Source organism: Cetorhinus maximus, chromosome 12, assembly GCF_964194155.1.
Source record: "Cetorhinus maximus chromosome 12, sCetMax3.hap1.1, whole genome shotgun sequence".
Classification (NCBI taxonomy): domain Eukaryota; kingdom Metazoa; phylum Chordata; class Chondrichthyes; order Lamniformes; family Cetorhinidae; genus Cetorhinus; species Cetorhinus maximus.
In genome coordinates this window covers 105,093,888-105,120,076 of record NC_135890.1, presented here as the reverse complement: position 1 = coordinate 105,120,076, position 26,189 = coordinate 105,093,888, and the positions used below count along the sequence as shown (strand labels likewise).

Sequence of the window (26,189 nt, the reverse complement as noted above, 5' to 3'; positions counted from 1 at the left end):
CAAAGTCCAAGGTGCAAGGCAAAAGTGGGATGGTAATGGGGCTTCCAATTTCTTTTCTAAAATTTGCTGATAGCCATTGCTGGTACAACTTTGGTAGCTCTAGTAGTTTTTCATAGGTGAGCCTTCATGGTGAGTGTTAGTATGCTATTAAACTGCGGGGGGAGCATCATGCTTCACATATATGCACTTTTTCACAACGATATTGAGGCTATTTGTAATACCCATCACCTCCCCAGCACAGACTAGCATAGATGGAACTTGTGACTTTGCTGGTCTTTATGATGCAGCACCATAACATATATTATTATATTTATCTATGCATCTAATGTGGAAGGATAGTCCTGCCCGGAGGTTTTTAATTCAATTTTGAACCTTTTCAAAATGGGTGTTGTGTTTGTGTTGAGCTTGAATAACTCTCCATGTTTCTGTGCTGACTTATTCCAGAAAATGATTAATGCCTGTTTGATCTTTTTAAAAAGTGTGTTGATCATAAAAGAAATGTTCCGTGAATAAACTGCAAAGATAATGATCAAGCTTTCAATTTTAAACATGGGAACAGGATAGGCCATTCAGCCCCTTAAGCCTGCTCCACCATTCAGTTAGGTCCAGGCTGATCTGTGTCATCACTCCATTTACTTGCCTTGGTTCTATAATCCTTAATTTATCAATCTTAGTTTTTCTATTTTCAATTGACCCCTAGCTGCAACAGATTATGGGGGTGGAGAAAGTTCCAAATTTCCATTACCCTACATGCATTGTGTCTTTTACAATTGTTCTTTCTATTTCCAGAGCTTTGCAGTTTAAGGTGGAGCCACGCTGTGCTCTGGTACAGCACTGAAGTGACTTCTTTTCTGTTTCAGAGCCATACACTGTCCGAGAGGTTAGGATTCATATACGCCACATCCGGGATCTGTTGAAGAGTCTAGATCCTGCAGATGCCTATAATGGCATGGAGTGTAACTCCCCTTCTTTCTTAACCAGCATCTCTGAGGGAGATATTGGAGGTATGATTTGTGCATATGCTTAGTTATGAATAGAAATTAAAAGGAGTGATGGCATGAGTGAGCGTAATAGTGATCTTCTGCAACATGGGATTAGATCCAGTGTGGATTGAAAGCCTCCTCTCTTGCATTGTGAGATAACGGACCTGTTGTCTTCCTTCTGTGCTGTATTATTCTATGGTTTGATGAATTTGGGCAGTCTCAAACTAATATCCAGGAGCACATGGTCCACAGCACAAACTGCCCTCATCTGGAAAGCAATTTGCAATCTCATTCAATCAATTAGATTGCTGATGAATTTATGATTTATGTGTGTTATGTCTTTTAAAAATTAGCTCTTTGTGCTGAAAGACAGATGCAAGGGATTTGGCAAACATGCAGGCATGATTAAGTTGAAAGCTGCATGCTAGAGCATTCCTTGTAAGAACAAATCAGTGTTGATAGTTCCCTCTGATGATATGACTCTTTTTTCCTAACTGGACATAAATTACGTAATAACTTTAAACAGCATTAACTTCACTTCCTAAGGCCCAACAGCAGGTTCTCATTCTTTTAAGGAATGTAACTCGGTCTCCCCGGGGAAAAAATGTGAATACAGAAGACATAAAACTAGGAAGTATTGTGAACTGTAAGTGGGATAGTGATGGACTTCAAGAAGGTACAGACAGGCTGGTGGAATGGCAGCCAATAGAAATTTAATGCAGAGAAGTGAGAAGTATAAATTTTGGTAGGAAGAATGAGGAGGGGCAGTATAATCTTAAGGGAAAAATTCTAAAGGGGGTGAAAGAACTGAGAGACCTGGGGGTATATGTACACAAACCTTTGTAGGTGGCAGGGCAGGTTGAGAAAGTGGTTAAAAACCATATGGGACCCTGGGCTTTATTAACCGAGGCATGGGATACAAAAGCAAGGAAGTCATAGTGAATCTTTATAAAACACTGGTTCAGCCTCAACTGGAGTCCAATTCTGGACACTGCCTACTAGGAAGAAGTGAAGCCTTTAGAGAAGGTGAGAAGAGATTTCTGAGAATGGTTCCAGACATGAGGGACTTCAGTTACATGGATGGACTGGAGAAACTGGGGTTTTTCTCCTCAGGGCAGAGAAGGTTGAGTGGGGATTGATAGAGGTGCTCAATATCATGAGGGGCCTAGACAGAATAAATAGAGAGAAACTGTTTACATTGGTGGAACAGTAGAGAACCAGCGAGCATAAAGGATGGGGGAGTGGGACCAATTATATTGTTTTTGCAGAGAGCTGGCACGGACACGATGGGCTGAATGGCCTCGTGTACTGTAATCATTCTATGAATACATTTTTTTCCCTCTAGATATAACCACAACTGGAAAGAGGAAAAGACGTTCTGGTTCGGATCAGCCACTTGAGACTATTGACTGCTCTCCTCCAGAATATATCTTGCCAGGATCCAAAGATCGACCCCTTTCGTTCCTCCAGCCTCTAACCACAGATAACAAGGTGCGTTATGAGGCAATTAAAGTGAAGTAATATTTGTATATTAAGGCAGAATCAGCTGCCCTGTTCAGAAACGTTCTGCTGCCTTTGTTTTTGAAAAAGCATAGCGTTCAGAAATTTCAAGTTAGACAAAATAGGGTGGACGATATTGTATTTAGGAAACAAGTCTGTCATATCAAACTAGTTTAATGTCCACAGTAACTACCCTGTGAACAATGTTGTAGTTCCAGTCTCACTGTATTATAGCTTGAATAAACTTTAACACATTTCCATCCTTCCTGATTCTCCTTTCAATTGAAAAATCAAGGTGATTGTAGTTTCTGTATCCTAGCATAGAATTCTTTAGCAGAAGTGAATAGAAATCCTGATTCAGATATGCATTGCTTGAACTGGCTCGTTCTTTCTCTGGATTCAGTGGGGAAGTGGATACCTGCTAATGGATACCCTCTCTGTAGCCCCTGCAGTGTCTGAAGTCTCTGGCGATGAGCGGCTGGAACCCTCCCCCTGGTCACCGTAAAATGCGTGGGGACCTGATGTATCTCAACATCATCACCATGGAGGATCGTCATGTCAGCATCACTGCATCCACACGAGGATTCTACATCAACCAGTGAGTGCAAGTCCCTGTGCTCAGTATTTCTAACTGATGAATTCATGCAGGAAAACTCTAAATGGTCTTTTTAAAAAATGAGGCAAAATTGAACCCTTTGAGATTTCAGATGATTTAATTGTTAAGATGTTATCAAATGTGAAATATTAAAATCAGTCTCTGGGGCAATTTATGAAATTAACGGACTAGATTCAGAGATCGCCATCACTGCTGGGGAGAGTTGTACAAGAGTGGAAGACATAGAGCTTGTGCATGGGTTGTGTTGTGTCTGAGGTTCTGAAGTCGAAACCCTGAGAACCCTAAGGCAGATATTTTGTAATTTCTGGTTTATTCCAGTTGAAAATCTGTTCTTTGTAAACTAATCATAGCTTTTTTTCTGTGTGGACATTTAATCCAACGTTCAGCTGTGTGAATTATCAATCTCCCTTTAGGGGTCAGTGACATTGTGACAGTGGAACATGTATGTTTCTAATTATGGATGTGGATTCCTCTACATTTCTTTTAATATGCCCTTCTCCCACCCCCCACCCCCCAAACCCCTCCACCACTCACCTCTGCTCCAAGCTACAAAGTGTACAACTCTAACGTTAGAGCAGCCAACTACCCTTGTATGATGATCTCCATTTTAATTGTGTTAACTTAAGGATAGTTTTGTGCTGTGGATTCACAGTCAGGCAGCCCAACCTCATTTTATATTGGATCTTGACAGCCAACAGAAAGAGGAGACTCGTATCTGGATGAACTTTGAGCTTTCGAGTGTACTGCATGGCAGAAACCACTCAGTAATTGTGTTTGTGATTACTCTTTTCTAGAGCAAGTCAGAATGATTCCCACTGCCTTGCTTGCTCTGTAAACTCAAGTCTTCATCTGCTTCAAGTATATCAAGTATGTGCATTTTCCCTAACTGTGTCACGCAGCTCTCTTCTCTCATGGTGCCTATTTTTTTTTTTTAGAGACCTCCTTATCCTTTTGCAGTGACCCACTTCCAACTAAGCAGAGATACAACATGGCTCTTTTAGTGCTGGGTGTAATTGAAATGATCATGGGAATGAAGATTGGTGGGTGGAGAAGGGCACTGATGAGATTTTAATGGTAAAACAAATCTCTCTTAACTACCCCTATCATTTTCCCTTCCACCCACCAACTGATGGACACACAGAACAATTGTCTTGGGAGCCCACTCAAATATCTAATTGCTTTTGTATTGATCTTGGGTTCCTGCAACCCAGGTATCTCATAACCGGTAAGCAGGTCAAGATAGACTTGTCAGAATGCGTTAAACAGAGAACCAGGAAGACCTGGTATTTCCCTTTTAATTTCAGCTCCTGCTGTCAATCTAATGGTGGCCAGTGAAGGCATTGAACTAGCTGCAGCGTGATCTCCATGTATTTTAAACCCGCATTTGCCTGGTGACACAATATTGTGTCAACATGGTGATTCCCACCATGATTAATGGGCAGACCGATGTTATAATTTTGCGAAACATGCGAAGTGTTGGCTCCTCCTGTGTGCGTATACTCCCTGAGCTGCACTTTGCTGCTGGTTTGCATTGAGAACTGCAGCGTGGTTTGTAAGGTAAATTCAGGAAAGTGGTGCTCTTGAGCCATTCTCTCAGGACTTGGCTTAGAACATAAGAAATAGGAACAAGAGTAGGCCATACGACCCCTTGAGCCTGCTCCGCCAAGTATGTGTAGTACAAAAGACCCTTTATTCAGGTTTTCACAAATTACGCTCTTGAGTCCCATATTCTGGTTGTAACACAAAGCCACTAAATATTTCCAGATGGTTAAAAAGCGTAAAACTCATTACATTTTTATCAGTCATAGATAAGAACAGACCTTTCTTGTTGCACCAGCATGGCTTAATAGAAAAAAATAACCAACTGGTTTTTTTGACACTAAAAATAAACCACTGATCGCTGGTTGCTTGGTTACTGTGATTGCGTAGCAAATATCTGAAAGCACAATTTACAAGACAGAAATCTTCAGCGGTTACCTGGGTGTGACCAGCCAAACTCTGCAGCTGTACACTAAGTAGGACTTGTCAGGTCTTGTATTCTCCACCGCACTTTCGATCCATTTTCTTGTTTGGTGGTGTGTGTATTGTTTAACTCCTTTCTTGCAGAAAATGCTGACTCTTTGATCACAGAGGGTGCAGTTCCACAGTCATGAAAGACTACTGACCTGAAAAATTATCTGCTTCTTTCTCTGCAGATGCTGTCAAATTTGCTGAGTATTTCTGGCATTTTCTGCTTTTCTTCACGGTCATCATCTTTATTTAATTTGCATGTGTCCGTGTGTATGATCGCTAAACTGTGAAAAGAGCAGGCTATTCCAACAACAGGGAATACCGGAGCAGCTCTTGATTGCTGTCCGCAGCTCATGTCCTCGCATGTGCAACTTTTAGCAGTAGTTGCTGGCTAATAATCAAGAGCAGGAACTCTGTTACTTTGCCCCTCTCTAATTCATGATAGGTCAATTGTTGCACTGCTACTCGAAGGTCAATCTTAGTCCATAAAGGAATACAATACACCACTAATCTCTGATATTTCAGCCGATTAACTGAGTTTTATTGCTGATGTATTGCCCGGCCAGCCCACAACACAAGTCTTCATAGTGTGTCCTGTGGGTTAATGCCACTGGGCCAAATATTGCTGGAGTGAGGGCATCTCACAGTATGTGCCATTAGTTAGAGTTTTTCCTGTGCCCTTCAGCTCAGATGTAATTTGTGGAGCAACTTGCCGGACATGTGAGCTGATAGCGGGTGCTGTGAGGGCAGCAAAGTATCTCCGTGATCTTAATGAACACTGGGATCAACAGTTATCTTAGCAAATGAGATTCAAGGATTGAGAAAGAAACAAACAATGGAGAAGGCTGAATTAGAATCACATCAGATAATGAACGTGAAGTAGGAAGAGAAAGATTGGATTAAGAGAGAGAGGAAAAAGGAAAAGGAAGAAGAAAATGTGAAAATTTAAAATGACACTCTAAATATCTCAAGAAGGAGTTATTCCATGCAAAATGAGCCTCAACAGTTCAAATTTTCCAATTGTGATTTGGAAAGGTTGATTGGTATAAACAATTATCATACCATTAGAAGGATACTTGTGCTATTAAGTAGTAGTAAGTTTAATGGCCAAACAATGTGCAAATCCAGCAAGTTCTTCAAAAATAATGAGAAGCCGCTGTTTGTGCGAGGCAGAAAATTGAGTGGCCAATCCGACCAGCAAGTTCTGGGGATTTGTAACTCATGGTCTACCTCTTTTTAATATCATAAAATCATAGAACAGTACAGCAGAGGAAGCTATTTGCCCCATCAAGTCTCCACTGGCTCTTTTGAAGGGCAATCCAGTTAGTCCCTCTCCTTTGCTCTTTACTCATTTCCCTGTCATTTTTTTCTCCTTCAAGTGTTTACCCGATTCCCTTTTAGAGGTTCCTGTAGAATCTGTACCCGCCACCTATCAGGCAGCCCATTCCAAATTCATAAAGTAAGTTTTTCCTCATGTCGCCTCTGGTTCTTTTGCCGATAGCCTTAAATATGTCCGTTATTGATCCTTCAGCCGTTAGAAAAAAAACTTTCTCTTTATTTACTGTATCAAACCCCTTCATTGTTTTAAACACCTCTATCAAATCTCCTCTAAGCCTTCTCTCCTCTAAGGGGTACAACCCCAGCTTCTCGAGTCCATCCATAGAGCTGTAATCCCTCACCCTCACCAGGCTAGTAAATTTCACATCATTCCTAAATCATTGTGCCTAGAAATAGCAAAGTACTCCAGCTGGAGATGGATTAGTGTTTTATATAGACTTAGTATAACTTCCTGGCTTTTGTACTCTATGCCTCTATTTACTAAGGAATCCCATATGCTTTATTAACTGTGTTGTAAGCCTGTCCTGTCACCTTCAAAGATTTCTGTACAAACACACTGGTCTCTCTCTCTCTCTCTCTCCTTCTACTCATTTTAAAATTGTAGCATTTAACGTGTATCATCTCTCCTCATTCTTCTTACCAAAATTCATCATTTCGCATTTCTCTATCTTGAATTTCATCTGCCATGTGATTCCTCCAACCAATGTCTTGAAGTCTATTGGTATCTTTCTCACTGTTTACTACATTTCATGACACAACACTGTGGTTGAGTCTTAACTGCCATCTGAAATGGCCTGGTGAACCGCTCATATATTTTCATGGAGGTTTTTCCAGGTATTTCTGTTTTTGTTTTTGTTAAGGATGAAACCAGATAGACCACCTGACATTGAGCTAGGCACTGGACATGACAAAGGCATACCCAGCCCAGTCAACTCTTGGCATCAAGGCAGCATTTGATTGAGTACCTGAGAAGCCTGAATAAAATTGAAGTTATTGGGAATCACGGGGAAACACTCCACTGGCTGGAGTCACACCTCACACAGAGGAAGGTAGTTGTGGTCATCTCAGCCTTAGGACATCACTGCAGGAGTTCCTGAGGGCAGTGTCCTAGGCCAAACAATCCTCCGGTGCTTCACCTTCTCACCATCATATGGTCATTGATGATTGCAGTGCTCAGTTCATTCAATTTGCAAGTTCTCAAATACTGAAGCAATCTGTATCCATATGTAGCAAGATGTGGAGAATATTCAAGCTTCTACTGATGAGTGACATATGAAGTTCATGTCACACAAGTGCCAGGCAATGACCAGCTCCAACAAGAGAGAGCTCTTTGACATTCAGCAGCATTACCACCACTGAATTCCTCCATCATCAATGTCGCTGGGGTGGGGGGGTGGAGCGGTTGATGGTGGTCACCATTGAACAGAAACTTAACTAGCCCAACCACCATACCGTGGCTATAAGAGCAGGTCAGACGCGGGAATTCTGCGATAAGTAACTTGCCTCCTCACTCCTTAAACCCTGTCCACCACCTTAAAAAATCACTCCTTCCACCACTGGCACGCTGCTTCTTCCAAGGCTTCTTCAACAGCAACTTCCAAACCCGCGACCTCTACTTTCTAGAAAAACAAAGGCAGCAGGCACATGGGAACACCACCACCTCCAAGTTGCACACCATCCTGATGTGGAAATATATTGCTTTTCCTTCATCGTTGCTGGGTCAAAATCCTGGAATTCCCTATCTTGTACATTTGCCACACAAACTGCAGGGTTCAAGAAGGCTGCTGTCCACCATTGGAGCAATTTGGGATGGGTAATAAGTGCTGGCCTTGGCAGCAACATCCACATCTTATGAATGAATAATAACAAAACTTACAACTTTCAAAATTGCATTATTACTGTATGTCAAAACAACAGGAGTTTGGGCAGAGTGCCATTTTGCTAACTTCCCTCTATCAATAACTTCCCTATGTTGTAGGTGGAGGGAGATTTACATCTAATGGCAGTGCCCCAGCCAGAAGTCCATTGACTTGCGGCGGGACCGGAAGATCCCGGTGGCGGGCAGGCGCGGAAAATTCTGCCCAACATCTCTCCCCAAAAGAGTTGATAGTATCCCCTCTCTGCAGATTGATCCTGATAAGCATGCAATCCTAGATGTCCAGCTTGAGGAAATTCGGTGTTAGGTAAAAGAAAAAAAATGTCATATGGATCTTGTTGCATCCAATGAGATAGAACCAGAAAGTGAAGAAAGAGTTGCTTAACAGCTAGTCTTAATCCAAGACATTGCGCTAACAGTACCAACCCTGAATAAAAGCTATTTATAATTTATTCTATTCTAAATTAGGTCAACTGTGGATGTGTTTAACCCAAAACCAGGCAGTCCTAGTCTGCTGTGCCACTCACTGTTGGATCTTCTGAATCAAATTAGCCCGATATTCAAGAAGAATTTTGCAACATTGCAGAAGAAAAGGTATGAATGGAGCTAATGAGTGATATCTGTTAAGGTGGATAATAAATTTTCAATTGCACCACATTATAGAGATCTTTTCATCTATTTCCAAAATGCATGAAATTCTGTTTCCATGATCCCCTCCCCCAACTCCATGTGACAAGAAGGCAACCAATCTTCCTCAAAGTATTAGAATTATATCATTGAGCTGACACTTGGGGGTAGATTTAATTTACCCCCTACCCCCTACCCCCCCTCTGGGTAGTGTCCAGCTTGCACTTGGTTCCTCTCTAAAGTGATGGAGTTAAGTTCATGGACTCTGCAAAATGTGGTTTGAAGTTTGAGCCCATGCCTTTTTAAAAAAATAATAATTTTGGTCAACTTGAAGAACACTCCTAGTCTGGCTAGAGCATTATGATCTTTGTTTTCCTAAATGAACCCATTAAAATTTTGTTCCGTGTGAGTTGTTCAAAAAATATTAAGCCACCTCAAAATGGCAATCATCCCTTTATCCCTGCATAAACGGATATAAAATTTCTCCCCTATATCAAAGTTACCCCCAGTGATCTGTCTTCCTGTTGGGTAACCTTTTCTGTTTGTCTTTTATTTTGGCTGCCTCAGTGAGTGTGATTACCAGCTAATTCTAAATTTGAGAGTCATTGTGCTTTGAATTTGCTGATCCCAGCAGAGTCCTGTCCCTTTTGGATTTGCAAAAGTCTTTCGAGGAAGACGTTCTTGGGCTTTGTGGTAATGCTTAGTGGCAGTCAAGGGTATTTTTCTTTGTTCCTTGCAGAAACTGCACCGTCTTGATCTTGGGGATGGGCTACTACCTGTGTTTTCCGCCAGCTGCATTTTGTCATGTTCCAAATACAATTCATTTTGGAAAATGTCCAGCTACAAGTTGTGACATTTATATCTTAGAAGCTTTTTGTACAACATGATTAATGTCCTGTCATGTGACAGCTGGCGCGCCTTTTTGTGATTTTCATTCTTTATTTCCAGGCTGAATTGTCACCCGTTGGAGAGGGTAGCCACACCGTTCCAAACCTACAGTTGGACCACCCCACACAGGCAGCATACCATTGATTGTGTGAGGGCTGAGGATGCATATACCTCCCGACTAGGATACGAGGAGCATATTACTGGGCAGGTGAGAGCTGGCCAACCATGTTCCAATCTAGAGGTCTTTATTAAGCGTTGGGGATGAGGGAGGGTGGCTGGAAAATGTCTTTGGAGAAAAAGCAAGTTTTAAGTTCTATTTTAGTAATTGGTTGTACAACTGCAATTTTATTTTATTTTTTTATCCTCTCCTGAAGCTCATTGACTACAGGTACTTGAGTGTCAGCTGCCCTCTAGAGCCAGCAGGTTATTTGACTGTGCCACAATCATATCCAGCCCAATCTTGTACTTACCCAATGCTCACAGTTTTCAGTGGCACTCACTATTCAGCAGGAATGTTGGTTGATTTTTCTTTATTTATTACTTGTCACTTCTCCCTTGCCCAGGGACACTGGCTGTTGGTAATACCCCAGCATTATCCTCTGGGATCAGTTAACACTGCACAAAATACTGGAATATTTAAAAAGGATGAATAAAGACCTTCTATCCATGCAGATAATAGTGTGAAACTGCACAACTTTCAACCACTCAACTATACCAGGTCCTGAGATAGGCAAAAAAAATCTGGAGAAAAAATCATAGCTAATTCATAGTGAGCTCTTGGAATTTTCTTTCTGACACTCTAATGCAACCATGGAAGCTCTAAGAGACTGTGATCACTTACAACTCCTCAAAACTGCAACCTATTAGCAATTCACCCTGTCTAATTGGAAATGTCCTCTTTTCTCAGAAGTTTGCCAAGTTCCCTTTTAAAGGACTTCAACCTCATGTTTAGCAGTTTGTTCCAGAGGGCAGTGACATTCTGACATGATAACTATTTGTTGGAGTCTAACCTAATTCTTGGTCCATTGATCTTTTATGCATCACCTTTAGTTCTGCTGTCTCAACTATCTCAAATAACCTATCTAAATGGATTGAACCTAATCCCTTTATTTTTAAAAACTCTAATCACACTCCTCTCTCTTGTAGGGTGTTGGTTACAGTTTGGTAAGTATGAAAAAGTCTTCATAGTCATACATAGGTTAACTGTAAGTCTTTACTGACTCTTAGAACTATTTACAAATATACAGTAAAGGCTACAAGCTAGGAGCAGTTTACATGCTTGCTGGTACATATGGCTCTGTCCAACATTAGACTTAACCTGTGTGCAGGTCATATGCTCTCTTACATCATTGTGTGGGCAGTACTGTTCTCAGTCCCACATTAACTCTAACTATATATGTGACAGCCCTTATACTAAACCTCTCCCCAAGTCTTTAATCACTTAGAATATATTGGATATAGTTTGCCTTATGTCTTACACTGTTATTACAATCATGCATTTACATCGTCATTACTACATTATTACTAACCCATCTCCCCCTTCAAGGTTTTGAATTCAAAGTTTTAGGCGGCCTGGAGGCCTTATAACTTCTGCCATATTTCGTTCACGTTATTTTGAACTACATTTGGAGGAGTGGTAGGCTATGTCGCTGTTGGTTCTTCCTGTAGGTTTGGAGGTTGTTCTGGAATCTGGGTATGTTTTCAACCTTTTCTTCCATTCTTCTTGTTGAACCACACTAGGTCAGTCCGGCTGTTGATCTGGTCAGTGGTTGCCACCCTAACTCGTTTCTTACGGGTGGGGGTGGGGACAAACATCGTGCTCATTTCTTTCACTTCTTCCGTCGTCGTGTGGGTTGTGGAACATATGTGGACGTTTACGTTTCAAAAATGGAATCCTTGTTCCCACTTGTTTCACAATTTTACCAAAATTTTTGAGTACTTTCTTCTTGTCCAGTTGTTTTTCAAGCTTATGAATCTTTTCATTCAACTCAGCAAACTACTTTTTTTTAATTCATTGGATGTGGGCATTGCTGGCTAGGCCAGCATTTATTGCCCATCCCTAATTGCCCCTGTTTAAAGGGCATTTTAAGAGTCACATATAGGCCAGACCAGGTTAGGACAGCAGATTTCCCTCCCTAAAGGACATTAGTGAACCAGATGGGTTTTTATAACAATCAGCCAGATTTTTATTGAATTCAGATTTCACCATCTGCCATGGTGGGATTTGAACTGGGGGTCCCTAGCGCATTACTCTGGGTCTCTGGAATACTATTCAGCGACAATACCACTATGTCACCACCTCAGGTAAGTTGAGTTGTCTTTCTTTCAGAGTTATCTGCAGAACTCTCATATAAGTTTGACAATTCCATCTGGGCATTCAGTTCTGTTTGGAATCCTTCACTGACTGCTCCTTGGACTCTTTCAGTTCACTTGTCAGATCGTCAAACTGTTTTGTAAAATTTCTCTTGCCTGCTTTCAAAGTCTGGATTTGCTCTTTCATATTGCGTATCTCAACCTTTATGTTGTTCAGATTGGACCGAAGTTCATCAGTTTTTATTTTAAATTCTGCTTTCAAGAGGTCATACTGAACTTGTATAAAGCGTTAGTTAGGCCTCATCCAGAGCACTGCGTCAAGTTCTGGGCACCATACTTGAAAAAGAATGTGAAAGCATTGGACAGAGTACAGAGGAGGTTCACAAGAATGATTCCCGGGATGAAGAACTATGAGGATAGATTGGGGAGGTTGGGACTGTTTTCCTTAGCGAAAAGAAGGCTGAGAGGAGACTTGATAGAGGTATTCAAGATCCTAAGGAGTATGGACAGAGTAAATAGTGAGAAACTGTTCCCACTCAAGAGAACATCAACTAGAGGTCACAGATTCAAAATAATTGACAAAAGGAGTAAATAGCCAGGATTTTCCCCTCGGTGATTTGGGGGCGAGGCCCGCTCGCCGAGGGGAAAATGATGCGGGATGACATCAGGAGGAATCCCCGACGTCATCCTGGTCTCTTTAAATCTTCAGGAAGGCGGGCGGACAGCGAAATCAGCTGTCCTCCCGCCGACCTGTCAATGGCCAATTAAGGCTATTGACAGACTAGTTAAGATAATTAAAGACCTGCCCGTCCAAGCTTAAGGCTGGTGGGCAGGCCAGGAGCCCCAGCGGGCTCCAGATTATTCATGAAACTTCATCCGTTGGCGTGTGACATTGTCACATAAGGGGGACATGTTAATAATTTTAATATTTCTCTATTTTTTGACTTTTCTTACCTGTCAGTAAACTCCCTGAGACAGCACTTTGCCTCAGGGAGCAGTGCGTTCATTTGCGTGCATGCCCGAAAGAGCGCACTTTGACAGTTGGGGATTCCCCCCCCCCCCGCCCCCCCCCCCCCCCCCCCCCCCCCCCCCGCCCCCCGGCACAGGAAGCGCATAGCACTTTCTGTCGGGCAGGCCGTTGGGCGGGCCTTAATTGGCCCGCCCACTCAAAATGGCAGTGGGCCCCATTTCGGCGGCAGGGGTCGGCTGCCCGCCCGCCACCGAGCCGGTGGGGCCCGCCCGCCCACCAAGGGCAAAATTCTGCCCAATATGTTGTGAGGAAAAATGTTTTCACCCAGAGGGTGGTTGGAGTCTGGAACAAACTTCCTGAAAGTGTGGTGGAGGCAGGTTCGATCGAGGTATTCAAAAGGAAATTGGATTGCTACCTGAAAAGCGAGAATGTGCAAGGTTACAGGGATAAGACAGGGGAGTGGGACTAGGTGGAATGCTCTTCCAGAGAGCCAGTGCAGACTCAATGGGCCAAATGGCCTCTTTCTGCACTGCAAAGATACTGTGATCTGTTCTGATGCATCAGCAATCCTTTCTCCTGGATCAGGCATTTTGCACAACGTTTACTAGAGACTTCTGATGCTTGAAGTTCATCAAATTTTAATTGAAGATCTATCTTTGTTGAACGTGCTTCTACAAGTTCATCATTTAAGCAGTTCAAGTCCTCTTTCAAGTGTTCTTCTTCCTATGAACGACTATCCAGTGTTCTCATCAGTTCTCGTTTTTCCTTTACAAACTTATCTTTCGTACATGAAAGTTGGTTCTCTGTGCTGATCAGTTTTTCTTTAGCAGAGCATACTTCCTCTGTGCTACCCTACAAGCTCACGTTCTGTAATTGTAGTTCTTCCAAATGCTCCTAAGTCTCATCACGTGCTTTTATGAAAAGTTCTACTTGCTGTTGTCATTCTAGGTTCTTAATTTTCATCTCTTTGTATATAGTTTTGGAAATGTAATGATTTCCCAAGTTTTCTTCCAAATGTCCAACCCCATCCCGGCATCTTCTCTGCCAACTGGTTCTTCAGTTATTTCAAGGCCACAACTTCTTTGCATGCTTTTTCTGCCTGCTGTTATGCCAGGCTGTATTTCTGGTTGAGTTTTTCAACTCCCACTTCAATTTGCCAACAATGGAATTCAGAGTTGGTATTTCCTCCAGGTACCTTTGTAACATCTCCAAAATTTGTTTGTTCAGATCTTGAACAATTTGGTTCATTGAACACTTTAATTTATCATGCATTTTCAAAGGTCTATACTCAGCTCGAATTTTGTGTTTCAAATCTTCCAATTCAGCTTTGATGTGAACATTTTCCAACCTTATTTCATTTTCCTTTAGCAGGGTATTTGGGACTTCATCAGATAGCTTTCCTTCATTAACAGACAGCTGCTCACTTCATACTGCCTCCTGCTGTTGCAGTTCAGGTAATGTATCGGGGTTTCCAAAAATATGTATATTTGGGACTTCCAGAAAGTTCATTGCCTCTCTGGAACCCTTTGTATGGTTTGCTTGAATAATGCCTTCTTTCCTTTTGTAGCTTTATTGGGAGTTTTCCATCCCTCTTTTTAAGCTCTGTGCGCTTTACAACTTGAAGGTTAAAATATTTGTCAAGGGCTTTTAATATTTTGCCAAAGCATATTGAGGATTCATCAATGCACTGCATTCAGATTACTCCATCTACAAGTTAAGCAAACCAGTACAAAAAAGTATTAATCTGGACTTTCTCTGACTTTCTACTTGGACCTGATGTACCCCAGTCGTTTAGAAATTCTCTTCTCCAGGGCATCCAATTTTCCATTGGGTTTGGCCCTTGGATAAGTCCAAATTATTCTGGATGAGTAAAATTCTGATCCATTGTTAGAAATTTAAAAGTGTAGGTTCTGCTTTAAGAGCTTTCTAAATTTCAAGATGGCATTGCCGTTCACTTGTAGGCAAAGAGATTTCCTGCACTTGCTAGTTTTGGTGGGCTGCAATGGCAATCAAGCTCAACTTGAAAAAGCTTTCAACAATGGCTGCCTGGATTGACTGCCTGCAGAGTTCGCTTGCTCATCGTTTTACTTAAAAGTTGCAAATCTGTCAAAACCTGGTTTTTGCTTTCTCTCTGCTGAGTTCGGAAGTAGTGACTCTCCCAGATTATTTTTTCCATTTTGGAGCGATCTCGGCTGTAGACTTGGGAATCGGGTTTTAACGACGGGTTTTTTCAAACTGCACTTCTGACACTGAATTATTTAAAGATTTCTCAGGACTTGCTGTAGCCTGGAGTTTTAAAAGATTTAGCACACCCCTACTAGGTGTGCTGACTCTGCACTCTCAGATTCGAAACTGGACTTCCAAAGGAGATTCAATGGAGTCTTCTGTTGCAGTAAGGAATTTTAAATTTCTGCCTCTAGCTTCCAAGCCTTTCTTTGGAGCTTTCTCCTGGTTAATTTTTTTCTGTGCCTCTGCTTCTGGAGCTTCTTTTCAGGTCTGACTACTTTGCTGATTATTTTGTTTTCAATCTTCCAGCATTTTAGTTTTTCTCTGCATTTTCTGCAAGGTCTTGGGTTTTTCCAGAAGCTGCCACCATGTTGTAGGGTGTTGGTTACAGTTTGGTAGGTCTGAAGATAGTCATACATAGGTTAACTGTAAGTATTGACTCTATGAACTATTTACAAATATACAGTAATATACAGTAAAGGGTACAAGCTAGGAATGGTCTCCATGTTTGCTGGTACACACGGTTCTGTCCAACACTAGACTGACCCTGGGTGCAGGTCAAGTGCTCTCTTGCATCATAGTGCAGTACTGCCCACACAAAGTCCTGCATTAACCCTATATGTGCCAGATCCTTATACTACACCCTCCAGGCCTACATTTCTCCAGAGTAAATAATATTAAATCAAGGCTTTATTCATAAAATCCTGACTTTTGTCAGCTTCCTGTCCTTCATTTCCTGATATTTTTCACCATGTGCATGGACGATAATTGGACACAATACTCAAAAGTGTAGATATATCAGAGTCAAATGCTGCTTAGTGTGCTCATTCTACCTGACATCACTGTTGGTCTGTAGGGCTAAACAGTACGTTTAACTCACTGAGCATTGGGATGGCAAATATTTGACAATTCGTATCAAAAAATATTTTGTGAAAATGTTTTAATACGTATCAAAAAATATTTTGTGAAAATGTTTTAATAACTGAATAAACTAGAGCTCTAAAACCTGAGTGCTATCTGATAATACAATGTGATTATTTAGCCTTTTTTTAATGGGATGATTTGATGCCTTTTGTTTCCCTAAAGCCCCGGGATTGGAATGAAGAGCTGCAGATGGCATGGGAGATGCCCTGTCAGGACCTGATGCAGCGGATGTTGAGAAAGCAGACCATCTTTAAGGTGAGGAATAGAAACTCATCTTCACATAATCCTCATGAGGTCTTTATTGCATTTCACCACAACATTAACACCACAGCTGATGTACATACAGCCCCTGTTGTGAGAGCAGCATCAGGTGAATCTTATCCAAAGGGAGTGATAGATCCAGCGACCCTCAAGAAAAACATATGGCCTTGTTGGCTTCCACAGTGATGGGGCAAAGAACAGTAGCCTCAAAGTGTGACAAAACATTGGATTGAGCCACTAGCTAGCAGGTCACACTGGAGAATTGTCGTATGCCTTCTGGAACTTGTGATAGGAATTAAATACAAATCAACTAGAGCAGCGTTATTATCGGATTGGGGGAGGGTTTAAGTCAGCAATTACACCTTTGGGGACCAAAAACTTCTGGAATTCTGTGAAGAAGTGTCCACTCTCCCAGTGACAACTACATGCACCCATACTCACTTCTGTTACTTTCCACCTTAATATCACCCTGAAGACCATGTGCCAATGTTTAAAACACACAGCTTTTCAGGACTTGTTCATCGAAGTGGAAGTACTTGGTTAAAAGGACACAACTGAAGTTTGATTAGAGACTTGGCCACAACTTGGGGTTCACTGCAGATACTGGAAAAAAAAAGCTCACTCTTCAACTCAAGAAGCCCTCTCATACATTCTGCATTACCCTTGGAAATCACTATTTTCAAGCCCATGATTAAACTCTAATCTGAAGGCTGCACAATCGGTTTCCTATTGAGAATCCTACTTTACATGACTTATATGCTAGAGAAGAAGAAGCTTTAAGTGAAGCCAGATTAATCCAGCTGCATCAGAGGAGAGCCTATCTGTCCAGCAGGCTGTGCAGGCCCAGATGCACAGGTCTGAGATATAGATGGCTGCACCTCTTAGGATGGTATTGGCCCTTCTCACAGTGCAGTCATGTTCTGGGATAAATACCCCTTCCCACAGTGCAGCCATGTTCTGGGATAAATGCAGGACATGCTGACCCTTTGTCTTGGGAACAGGATTCTGGTAACCAGTGTTCAGTGGAAGAGTAGACCTCATGAAATCACCCCTGGGAGAGTAAATAAAATATCCTTTAATCTCCCTTAGATGCTGGCTCGTACGCTTTTCAAGTTGGCATTGACCTTAGTGCAGGAACTGCAGACCTACATTCAGGATCTCCACACTCCGGGATCACATCATCCTGTGGGGAAGCTTTTCAGTTCCTCCCATAGCTGTCACTGTCTCAGGCTACCCTGCAATTTGTTGAATCTGTTTCTGATTTTGGGGTACAGGAGGGAAATCCTGGCCATTTGCTGCATATCTTGAAGGAGATAATATAGAATCTCTGATTCTTGTACTTAGCATCCTTCTCTTTGTGTCAGGACCATTGAGACCGTCATCCATTTGCTCCGCAGCTAGTGGCTAATGCAGTTGTGCCTCTGCTCAACTACATCAATCTCCACTTCCACATCTGCATCTTATACCTTCTGGGTCTCTCCACTTGTCAATTCCCCAGTGCTTTTTATACCTCCTGAATGAATGTTTCAGGGGCTGCTAACTACAAGGAAAACAATGAATAATGGGGCGGGTGAGTGTTTGTCAGTGTTGCCAGGCTAGTGAAAACTGAAAGGATTTGTTCTTCTCTGCTGTATCCTTCCAGCATCTGAAGGAAAAAAAAAATCCAATTAGCTTTGGTGTGCTTGAGCAGCATTCTACTTTCTAGCATCTGATTATGAAGGAGGTGGCAACTAATAAAGAAACTGAAGAATATATAGTATAATTATCTAAGAAAACATATACATTGAACAAATCCCTGAAGGATCATCCCAATTCTCAATTGCCAGGTCAGCATTGAAACCAATTGTGGCCATTACAGTTAAGTGGTATGTGTTGGCACTTCCTTCAGTGGCCTGTTGCTCCCTGGTATTGTGTTGTCTTCTCCTGCAGAAGGAATACATGTTAATTAGTTACTGCAGTTCCCAGATCTTCCAGTCACAATCAACAGAGAATTGTGGATTGCTGATAGGAAGGATAGGTGTCATAGAACAAGGATTTCGGATGTGAGATTTTAGTATGCTGGCATACTTTCCAGGATACGAGATGCAATGTGAATGCTGCCAAATTATTTTGCTTCTGAGAGAAGCTGTGCTGTGTGATACCCCAAATGACAATGATGATGTTTCTAGGGTATACAAACGTGCTTCTCTATGATCCCATTATCTACCCTTACCTTTGCTGACCAAATGAAGTCACAAAACTTCTTCCAATAGGGTGGGGGCGGACCTTGAGTTTATGAGGTCCTATTCATAACTACTTTCTTCCGTAAGGCCTATGGATACAGAATTGGCTGAGTGACAGGTAAAAGAGAGTAGTGTTTAATGGATGTTATTTGTGCTGGTAGAAGGTTTGTAGTGGAGTTCCCCAGGGGTCAGTGTTGGGACCGTTGCTTTTCCTGATATATATTAATGACCTAGACCTTGGTGTACAGGGCACATTTCAAAGTTTGCGGATAATGCAAAACTTGAAAGCATTGTGAACTGTGAAGAGGATCATGTAGAACTTCAAGAGGACATAGACAAGTTGGTGAAATGGGCGGACAGGTGGCAATTGAAGTTCAATGCGGAGAAATGTGAAGTGATTCATTTTGGTCGGAAGAACATGGAGAGACAATACAAAATAAAGGGTACAACTCTAAATAGGGTGCAGGAGCTGAGGGACCTCTGTGTATGTGTGGATAAGTCATTGAAGGTGGCAGGACAGGTTGAGAGAGTGGTTAATAAGACATACAGTATCCTCGGCTTTATTAATAGGGGCATAGAGTATAAGAGCAAGGAAGTTATGTTGAACTTGTATAAATCACTAGTTTTATCTGATGTAATTTGTCATAATGCATAGATGAGTATTGTGTGCAGTCCTGGGTGCCACAATTTATGAAGGATGTGAAGACGTTATAGAGGGTGCAGAAAAGATTCACGAGAATGGTTCCAGGGATGAGGAACTTCAGTTATGAAGATTGATTGGTGAAGTTAGGACTGTTTCCCTTAGAGAAAAGAAGACTGGGAGAAGATTTGATGGTATTCAAAATCATGAGGGTCTGGACAGAGTAGATAGGGAGAAACTGTTCCCACTTGTGAAAGGATTGAGAATGAGAGGGCACAGATTTAATGTAATTAGTAAAAGAAGCAAAAGCAATATGAAGAAAAATATTTTTATGCAGCACGTGGTTAGGGTCTGGAATGCACTGTCTGAGAGTGCGGTGGATGCAGGTTCAATTGAAGCATTCAAAAGGGAATTGGACTCTTCTCTGAAAAGGAAGGATGTGCAGGGTTACAGGGAGAAGGCAGGGAATGGCACTTGGTGAGTTGTTCATTCGGAGAGTCTGTGCAGTCACAGTGGGCCAAACGGCCTCCTCCTAATGCAGTAATGATTCTGTGATGTTGCTGAATATGATAGTTTCTTCACAGCTACTCCAGCAATTGCTTAAATTTGCTGACCCAGGAATTTCCAATCGGGTCAGCCTCCACTGTTTTCAGTCACTCTCTCGTGCATACGCTGTCACGTTGGAGACCTAGGAAACTTTGAACTTGCATCCAGGCTCTGTGAAAGGGCAGTTGGTTTTCACTGCATCAATGACTATCCTTCAATCAGACGTGCCTCCAAACAGGGTAACCAATTAAAATGCCCTTTTTGTTTCTGACTAGGTGAACCGTGATTTTGTTGCAGCTGCTACCCGTGGTGCAATGGCAGTTGTCGATGGGAACATCTTGGCCATCAACCCAGGAGAATATACCAAAATGCAGGTGTTCATCTGGAACAACATTTTCTTCAGTTTTGGATTCGATATCCAGGACAACTACAAAGAGTCCGGGGGTGATCACGCTGCCTATGTCGCGTCCAGCAATGACTTGAAAGGGATCCAAGCTTATAGTAACCTGGATGTGCAGGGTCTGCATGTGTTGGGGACTGTAATAGTGGATTACCGGGGCTATCGGGTAATTGCACAGTCCATTATCCCTGGAATTCTGGAACAGGAGCAGGATCAGAATGTGGTGTATGGATTGATAGATTCTGGGAAGACTGTCATTTCTAGTCATGAGTACATCAACTTGTTGCTGAAAACCTCCAGACCCCTTCGGATTCAGAAGCACCTGGTCCTGAATGAGTTAGGACAGCCTGTCATGTTGTGCTCCTCCGTGGATTGCAAGGGGATTGTTGGCCATGACGGGCGACACTACCTTCTGGATCTGTTCCGGACATTCCCCTCAGATTTGAACTTCCTGCCAATAGTTGGTGAAGAATTGCATGAGGAATGTCGAAAATTAGGATTCCCAAAGGAATATCGACATAAACTTTGCTGCCTACGACCAGAGCTAGTGGAGAATTTCGTCCAACATAAGTAATGTTTTATCTAATGTAATTTGTCATAATGCATAGAGGATAATAGAATGTTACAGCACAGAATCTGGTCTTTTGGTCAATTCAGTCTGTCCTGGCGTATTTCTCCACATAAACCACCTAGACTTACACCACTCGCACTCTCCTGCTTGCCTTTTAATACACTTTGAATATTTATATCTGAAGCAACTATTTAATTTTTTTGCATTTTCTTTTCACATAATTATCTACTTGCAATTACCTATTAACAATCTTGTACACCAAGGTTCTCTTGCTCCTTTACTTCATTTTAAACCTTGCCATTCACATTTTCACATGTTGAACTGTCATCTACATACTGATCTATTGGCGTCCTCCAGCAATCTTTCACAATCCTCAAACCATTTTGTTGTAATCAGCAAATTTCAATATTCGATTTACTGTATCTATGAGTAATAGTCCATATTAGTTATACATTTAATACATAAGAAAAGCTTCAACTTGAAGTCTGCAGAACACATCATAATTCCTCTTCTGATGAAGAGTCATTCAGACTCGAAACGTTAACTGTGTTGCTCTCTGCAGATGCTGTCAGACCTGCTGAGTTTTTCCAGCTGTTTTTGTTTTTGTTTCAGATTTCCAGCATCCGCCGTATTTTGCTTTTATCATAATTCCTCTTTCCAGCTTGAGAATCTTTCTTTCACCCCTAATCCTCCAACCATCTCTGTTGTCTTAAGACCACATCCTCCTCATTTCTATGTATCGTTATCTATGTTGCAAGTAAGAACTTTGGAACAGGAGTAGACTATTCAGTCTCTCAAGTCTGTTCTGCCATTTAAGTAGGTCAGGGCTGATCTGTATATTGCCTTTATTTACCTGTCTTGGTTTCATAAACTTTAATACTCTTGCCTAACAATCTATCAATCTCAGCTCAGTTTTTAAACTTTTAATTGACATGACAATAATAGCGTTTTGGGGGAAGAGTCTCTCACATGGTTTCTTATCAATGCTTTTTGAGAATCCGTGTAAACTGCATCCAATTTATTTTGAAAATCCATTCTCTGTTATTTCTTTTAAATGTTTTGTTTTTTTACTCCATGCAGGGTTGTGGTTCTGGCTGACCTTAGTGGCACCAGCTGACCTTGGGTACCTGAACACAAGTAGCTGTTCTACCTGTATGAATCCAACAAGTGTTTGGGCGGGGAGAGGGGGGGCTATCAAAACTAAACCAGATCCTGACGTCACCCAACATCTATAAATGTGCACTTTCCCTCAGGGCATCACTAAATAGTGATTAAATGAAAGAATATTGATGAATTCCCCCCCTCCCTCCCTCCCTCATTAATTGAATTAATTGTAGCACTCCTATCAACATCTGGAACTCAATCAGATAACTCCAAAAGGATATTGCAAAGCTTCATTAAAATGTTGCTTTATTGGCATTTTGCATTGTAGATAAAATGTCCTTTTGCTTTAGATTTCCTCCTCATGGCATGTACTGCACTCCTGTCAATTCTGCTCAGCAACAATCTGCTGGGAATTATGTAAACTCGTGGTGGTGTGTCTTTTCTTTTCCTGCTCTCTGTTTATCTCCCCTCCCTCCTCTACGTGAGAAAGTCCCTGGCTTTAACCTATTGTCATCCAATGGTAATGCAACTGAAATTAAAAACAGAATACAGTGAACCAGATTTATTTGTAGCCTGGACAAATGATGAGGCAGGCACATCACAAATATGTGTTGTTTGAACAATGCTGGCTTTGGAACAAAAGTTCTATATCGTGGGTTAATATTTGCTAAGCAAACACCAGGACAAATATTGGCCGCTGCATAGCGAGATCAATCTTCCCCAAATTCAGAGAGACTGGATTGAGTAGATGTAAGCAGGCTTAAACTGGGAGTACAGACTTGGAGGACATGGTTTAAAATTTACAAATCTCTTTGAAAACTGTTTTCTACTATATTTTAAACTTGTTTGCATTTAAAATGTTATGAGGTATAAATATATAAATATTGCACATGGTACAAAATAATGATGGATTTTTAGCTTAGCCCTCTTGTGAGGAAGATCTCTTAGCTTCCACACAGGATGAATTCCATGCCCTTCAATGGTTCTCAGAGTAATCAGGTAACTTGCTCCCAGGCCTCTGCCAAAGCCTTTAGATGCCACGTGTAGACCAGGAGACTTGCCCTCTGGTTCTCACCTCATCACCTGGTGCAAAGCACCACCTTCCACTTGGCATGTTCTACTGGCAACGGTAAAATTGATGTGCCACGAGCAGATATATTTGTGAGACCTGTTGCTGCGCAGTTCATCGCTTTGCAACGCCAATGCGCCAAATTCGTGATTTTGAAATTTCATTTCCTAACAGGACAATTTCTTGAGCTTGCAATAAGAAATCTGTGCTCTGTAATATTGATGGTGGTGCTGCTGCTAACCACCAACTTATCATCTCTGCTCGTGTTAGTTTAAGGCTGTTTTTCATACTTTAGGCACACGCAGTTCGCAAAGCTCTTGAAGGAGAAAATGCGCAGAAGCGACAGAAGAAAGAGTTTATTGGAGGATGGAGAGAGCGCAACAGAAAATTATGGTAAGGGAGTCCAGTGCTTGCAGAAGTTAGCCGAGGGTGGGGCTGGGTGGGGGGGAATGCAACACCTATCAACAGCTATGATACATGGGAGAGTTGTGGATCCGGTATCGGAGGCCATGTCTAGATTGGTGGAGAGCAGTGCATGCAGCATGTATTTTTTTTAAAAAAGAAGAAAATGCAAGTAATGCTGGTGTGTGGGATATGCAAGTGAAATCTGAATTCTTGAATAATGTTGAAGCCCTAGGTACACAAATAATCTTTCTAGCATTGCAGTTGAGTTGAATTCAGATCGTGTAAAACACTATCTTGGTAAGGTGGGTTCTGTGAATTAGCTCATTACTGTCATCGTAAGGGTGACTTGAGGTATGAGTATACTCAGGATTGAACTCTTTCTCTAAATGCTGCACTCTACCCGGCTTGAGAATAAAATTCCGGAGAGCACTTGGGTGTCAGTACAGAAAAGCAATAGTAGCCCAAATTTTATGATCATTATCAGCATTCCTCATTGATACACTCTTGCCTTTGAGCCAGAATTGTGATTTCATGTTCTTACTTCTGGACATAATCTGAGCCGACACATCAGCGCAGTAACAAGGGAATGCTGTAGTGTTGTAACTGCTGTTTTTGTTCTTGAGCTGCGGCCTCGCCTGCTCAGTCGACACATGGCACCATTTGAAGAAGAGCTGAAGATGTTACCAAATAGTGGCCAGCATAAGTCCCTCGACAAAAACAACCAAAGAAGATTTAGCTGGTCGTTTATCTCATTTGCTATCTATGGGACCTTGCTTGTGCGCAAATTAGCTGCTGCCGTTGCCTACAAAATAAGTGACTGCACCTCAAAAGAATGCAAGTTCTTTATAAAGGAAAATAACTGAATCACTACATGTGGTACTGGTGCACTTGCACCATAGCATGGGACGCTGTGACAATTTTGTAATTGTAAGCCATATACCTTCTTTTAAATAGTCTACAAACCCAGGAAAAGCTTGCCTGGAGAGCTTGACACATAGCACACTTGGTTGGGGTGTGCAACATCTTAGAAGGCTGCTGCTTTCCATAAAAGGCCAAGTTGTGGGGTAACAAAAAGTGGAATATTGCCCATAATGAAACAGCAGGAAAGTCCTGGCAAAACTGTTCCCTTTTGATGCTGTAGCATTGGAGATCCTGGAGCAGGGGGTGAAGGTATACAGGGCCGAAGACTACTCTCCAGTGGAAGCACAGGTGGTATCTGCTTTGGGAGAGGTCTCAGCCTCAGTCAGTGCAGTTATCCAAAACAAAAACAAAAATACCTGGAAAAACTCAGCAGGTCTGGCAGCATCTGCGGAGAGGGACACAGTTAACGTTTCGAGTCCAATTGACCCTTCAACAGAACTAAGTAAAAATAGAAGAGAGGTGAAATATAAGCTGGTTTAAGGGGAGGATGGGACAAGTAGAGCAGTTATCCAAGTCACTTGTACTTGCCTGCAAATTTAAGAAGTGGACTGGTACAAGGAGGAAGATAAACGCTAGTGTACGTATCACTGTTGCACACAGTTTTTGCAATCCTGCAAGTAGAGCATGTACCTAAGGTGGAAACTGCCACACAATCTGGAAAGCACTATTTAAGCAATGTACCATTGCCCTTGGCATGCATTGTTTTAATTGTGCCTCAGCTGCAACGAGACATTTTTTGATTTTAGGTAGAGATTGCAGCCAAAGAACTGCAAACTAATGCCGAGGTGTCTGGGCTGAGGAACTTGTCTGCATTTGGAGCTCTCTCAGTGGAGTCCACAGCTGTGAGTGCCTTCTACGAGATGCTGAAGGCACTGCACCTGCTCCCAGGATAAAGGCCACTGATGTGCACAATGTTATTCCCATGATTACGTTCCAAATGAACGTTAATTGAATGCAGACCCTTTCTTTTGCTGGAGGCCACAGAGTTCATATAATGAAGTGTTCTGCTGCTTACAGGAGTAATTGTGTGCAATTCTGGGGAAACTCTGATGCCGACCTGGTAGCTGTGTTTTGCTAAGCCAGTGCTTCTCAATCCTATCAAATATATTGCAGGGTTTACCGTCCTTAATGCACTGTAGACTGATGTGGAAGATGAGTGCTTCGGATGGTTCAGAAGGCTAGGGTAGCATGAAAACCTCATGTTGTGGTAATCTTCAGTGCAATGGGAAGATGCATCCCTGGTTCAGATGTGTACAGATCATTGGGCAGCAGGTAGCTGTGAAGAGGAGAGGCTGAAAATGAAGGTTCTCTGATGCATTCGAGCGCACATCCTGGGGTCGTGATGGACACGTTAAGAATGTTGAGGACAAAAATAAAAATACCTGGAAAAACTCAGCAGGTCTGACAGCATCTGCGGAGAGGAACACAGTTAACATTTTGAGTCTGTATTCAACAGAAGTTTTCTGAATTTTTCCAGGTATTTTTATTTTTGTTTTGGATTTCCAGCATCTGCAGTTTTTTGCTTTTATATAAGAATGTTGAGGAGTTGTTGCATCTCCATCACAAACTCTTCTTCCTCCACTAACTTAAGCAGCAGCTTTGGAACCCACAAATGAACGTATATCCTTACCTCTTTTCTTAAAGTTGCTACTTTGAAGTGAGAAGCAGACTAGATTGGGGAAAAAAAGGGCAAAAGTAGAGGCTGAACCAGCTAATGCATGGAACAAACTGAAGCAAAAGACAAAAGAACCCACAAAAAAAATGCCACCTTGCCCGAAG

At 41.9% G+C, this 26,189-nt stretch overlaps 1 protein-coding gene across 3 annotated transcripts in view; it reads left to right on the top strand.

Annotated features, from left to right (window-relative positions):
* The window catches only part of LOC144687782 (clustered mitochondria protein homolog), a 97,760-nt gene that overhangs the window by 42,714 nt on the left and 28,857 nt on the right, over positions 1-26,189 (top strand). For all 3 annotated transcript variants that reach the window (XM_078554283.1, XM_078554284.1, XM_078554285.1), the window contains exons 4-11: positions 861-1,004; positions 2,329-2,474; positions 2,927-3,081; positions 8,792-8,917; positions 9,899-10,046; positions 16,434-16,526; positions 20,216-20,910; positions 23,380-23,477. In XM_078554283.1, coding sequence (XP_078410409.1) covers positions 861-1,004; positions 2,329-2,474; positions 2,927-3,081; positions 8,792-8,917; positions 9,899-10,046; positions 16,434-16,526; positions 20,216-20,910; positions 23,380-23,477 — 1,605 coding nt within the window. The remainder of the gene's footprint in view (positions 1-860; positions 1,005-2,328; positions 2,475-2,926; positions 3,082-8,791; positions 8,918-9,898; positions 10,047-16,433; positions 16,527-20,215; positions 20,911-23,379; positions 23,478-26,189) is intronic.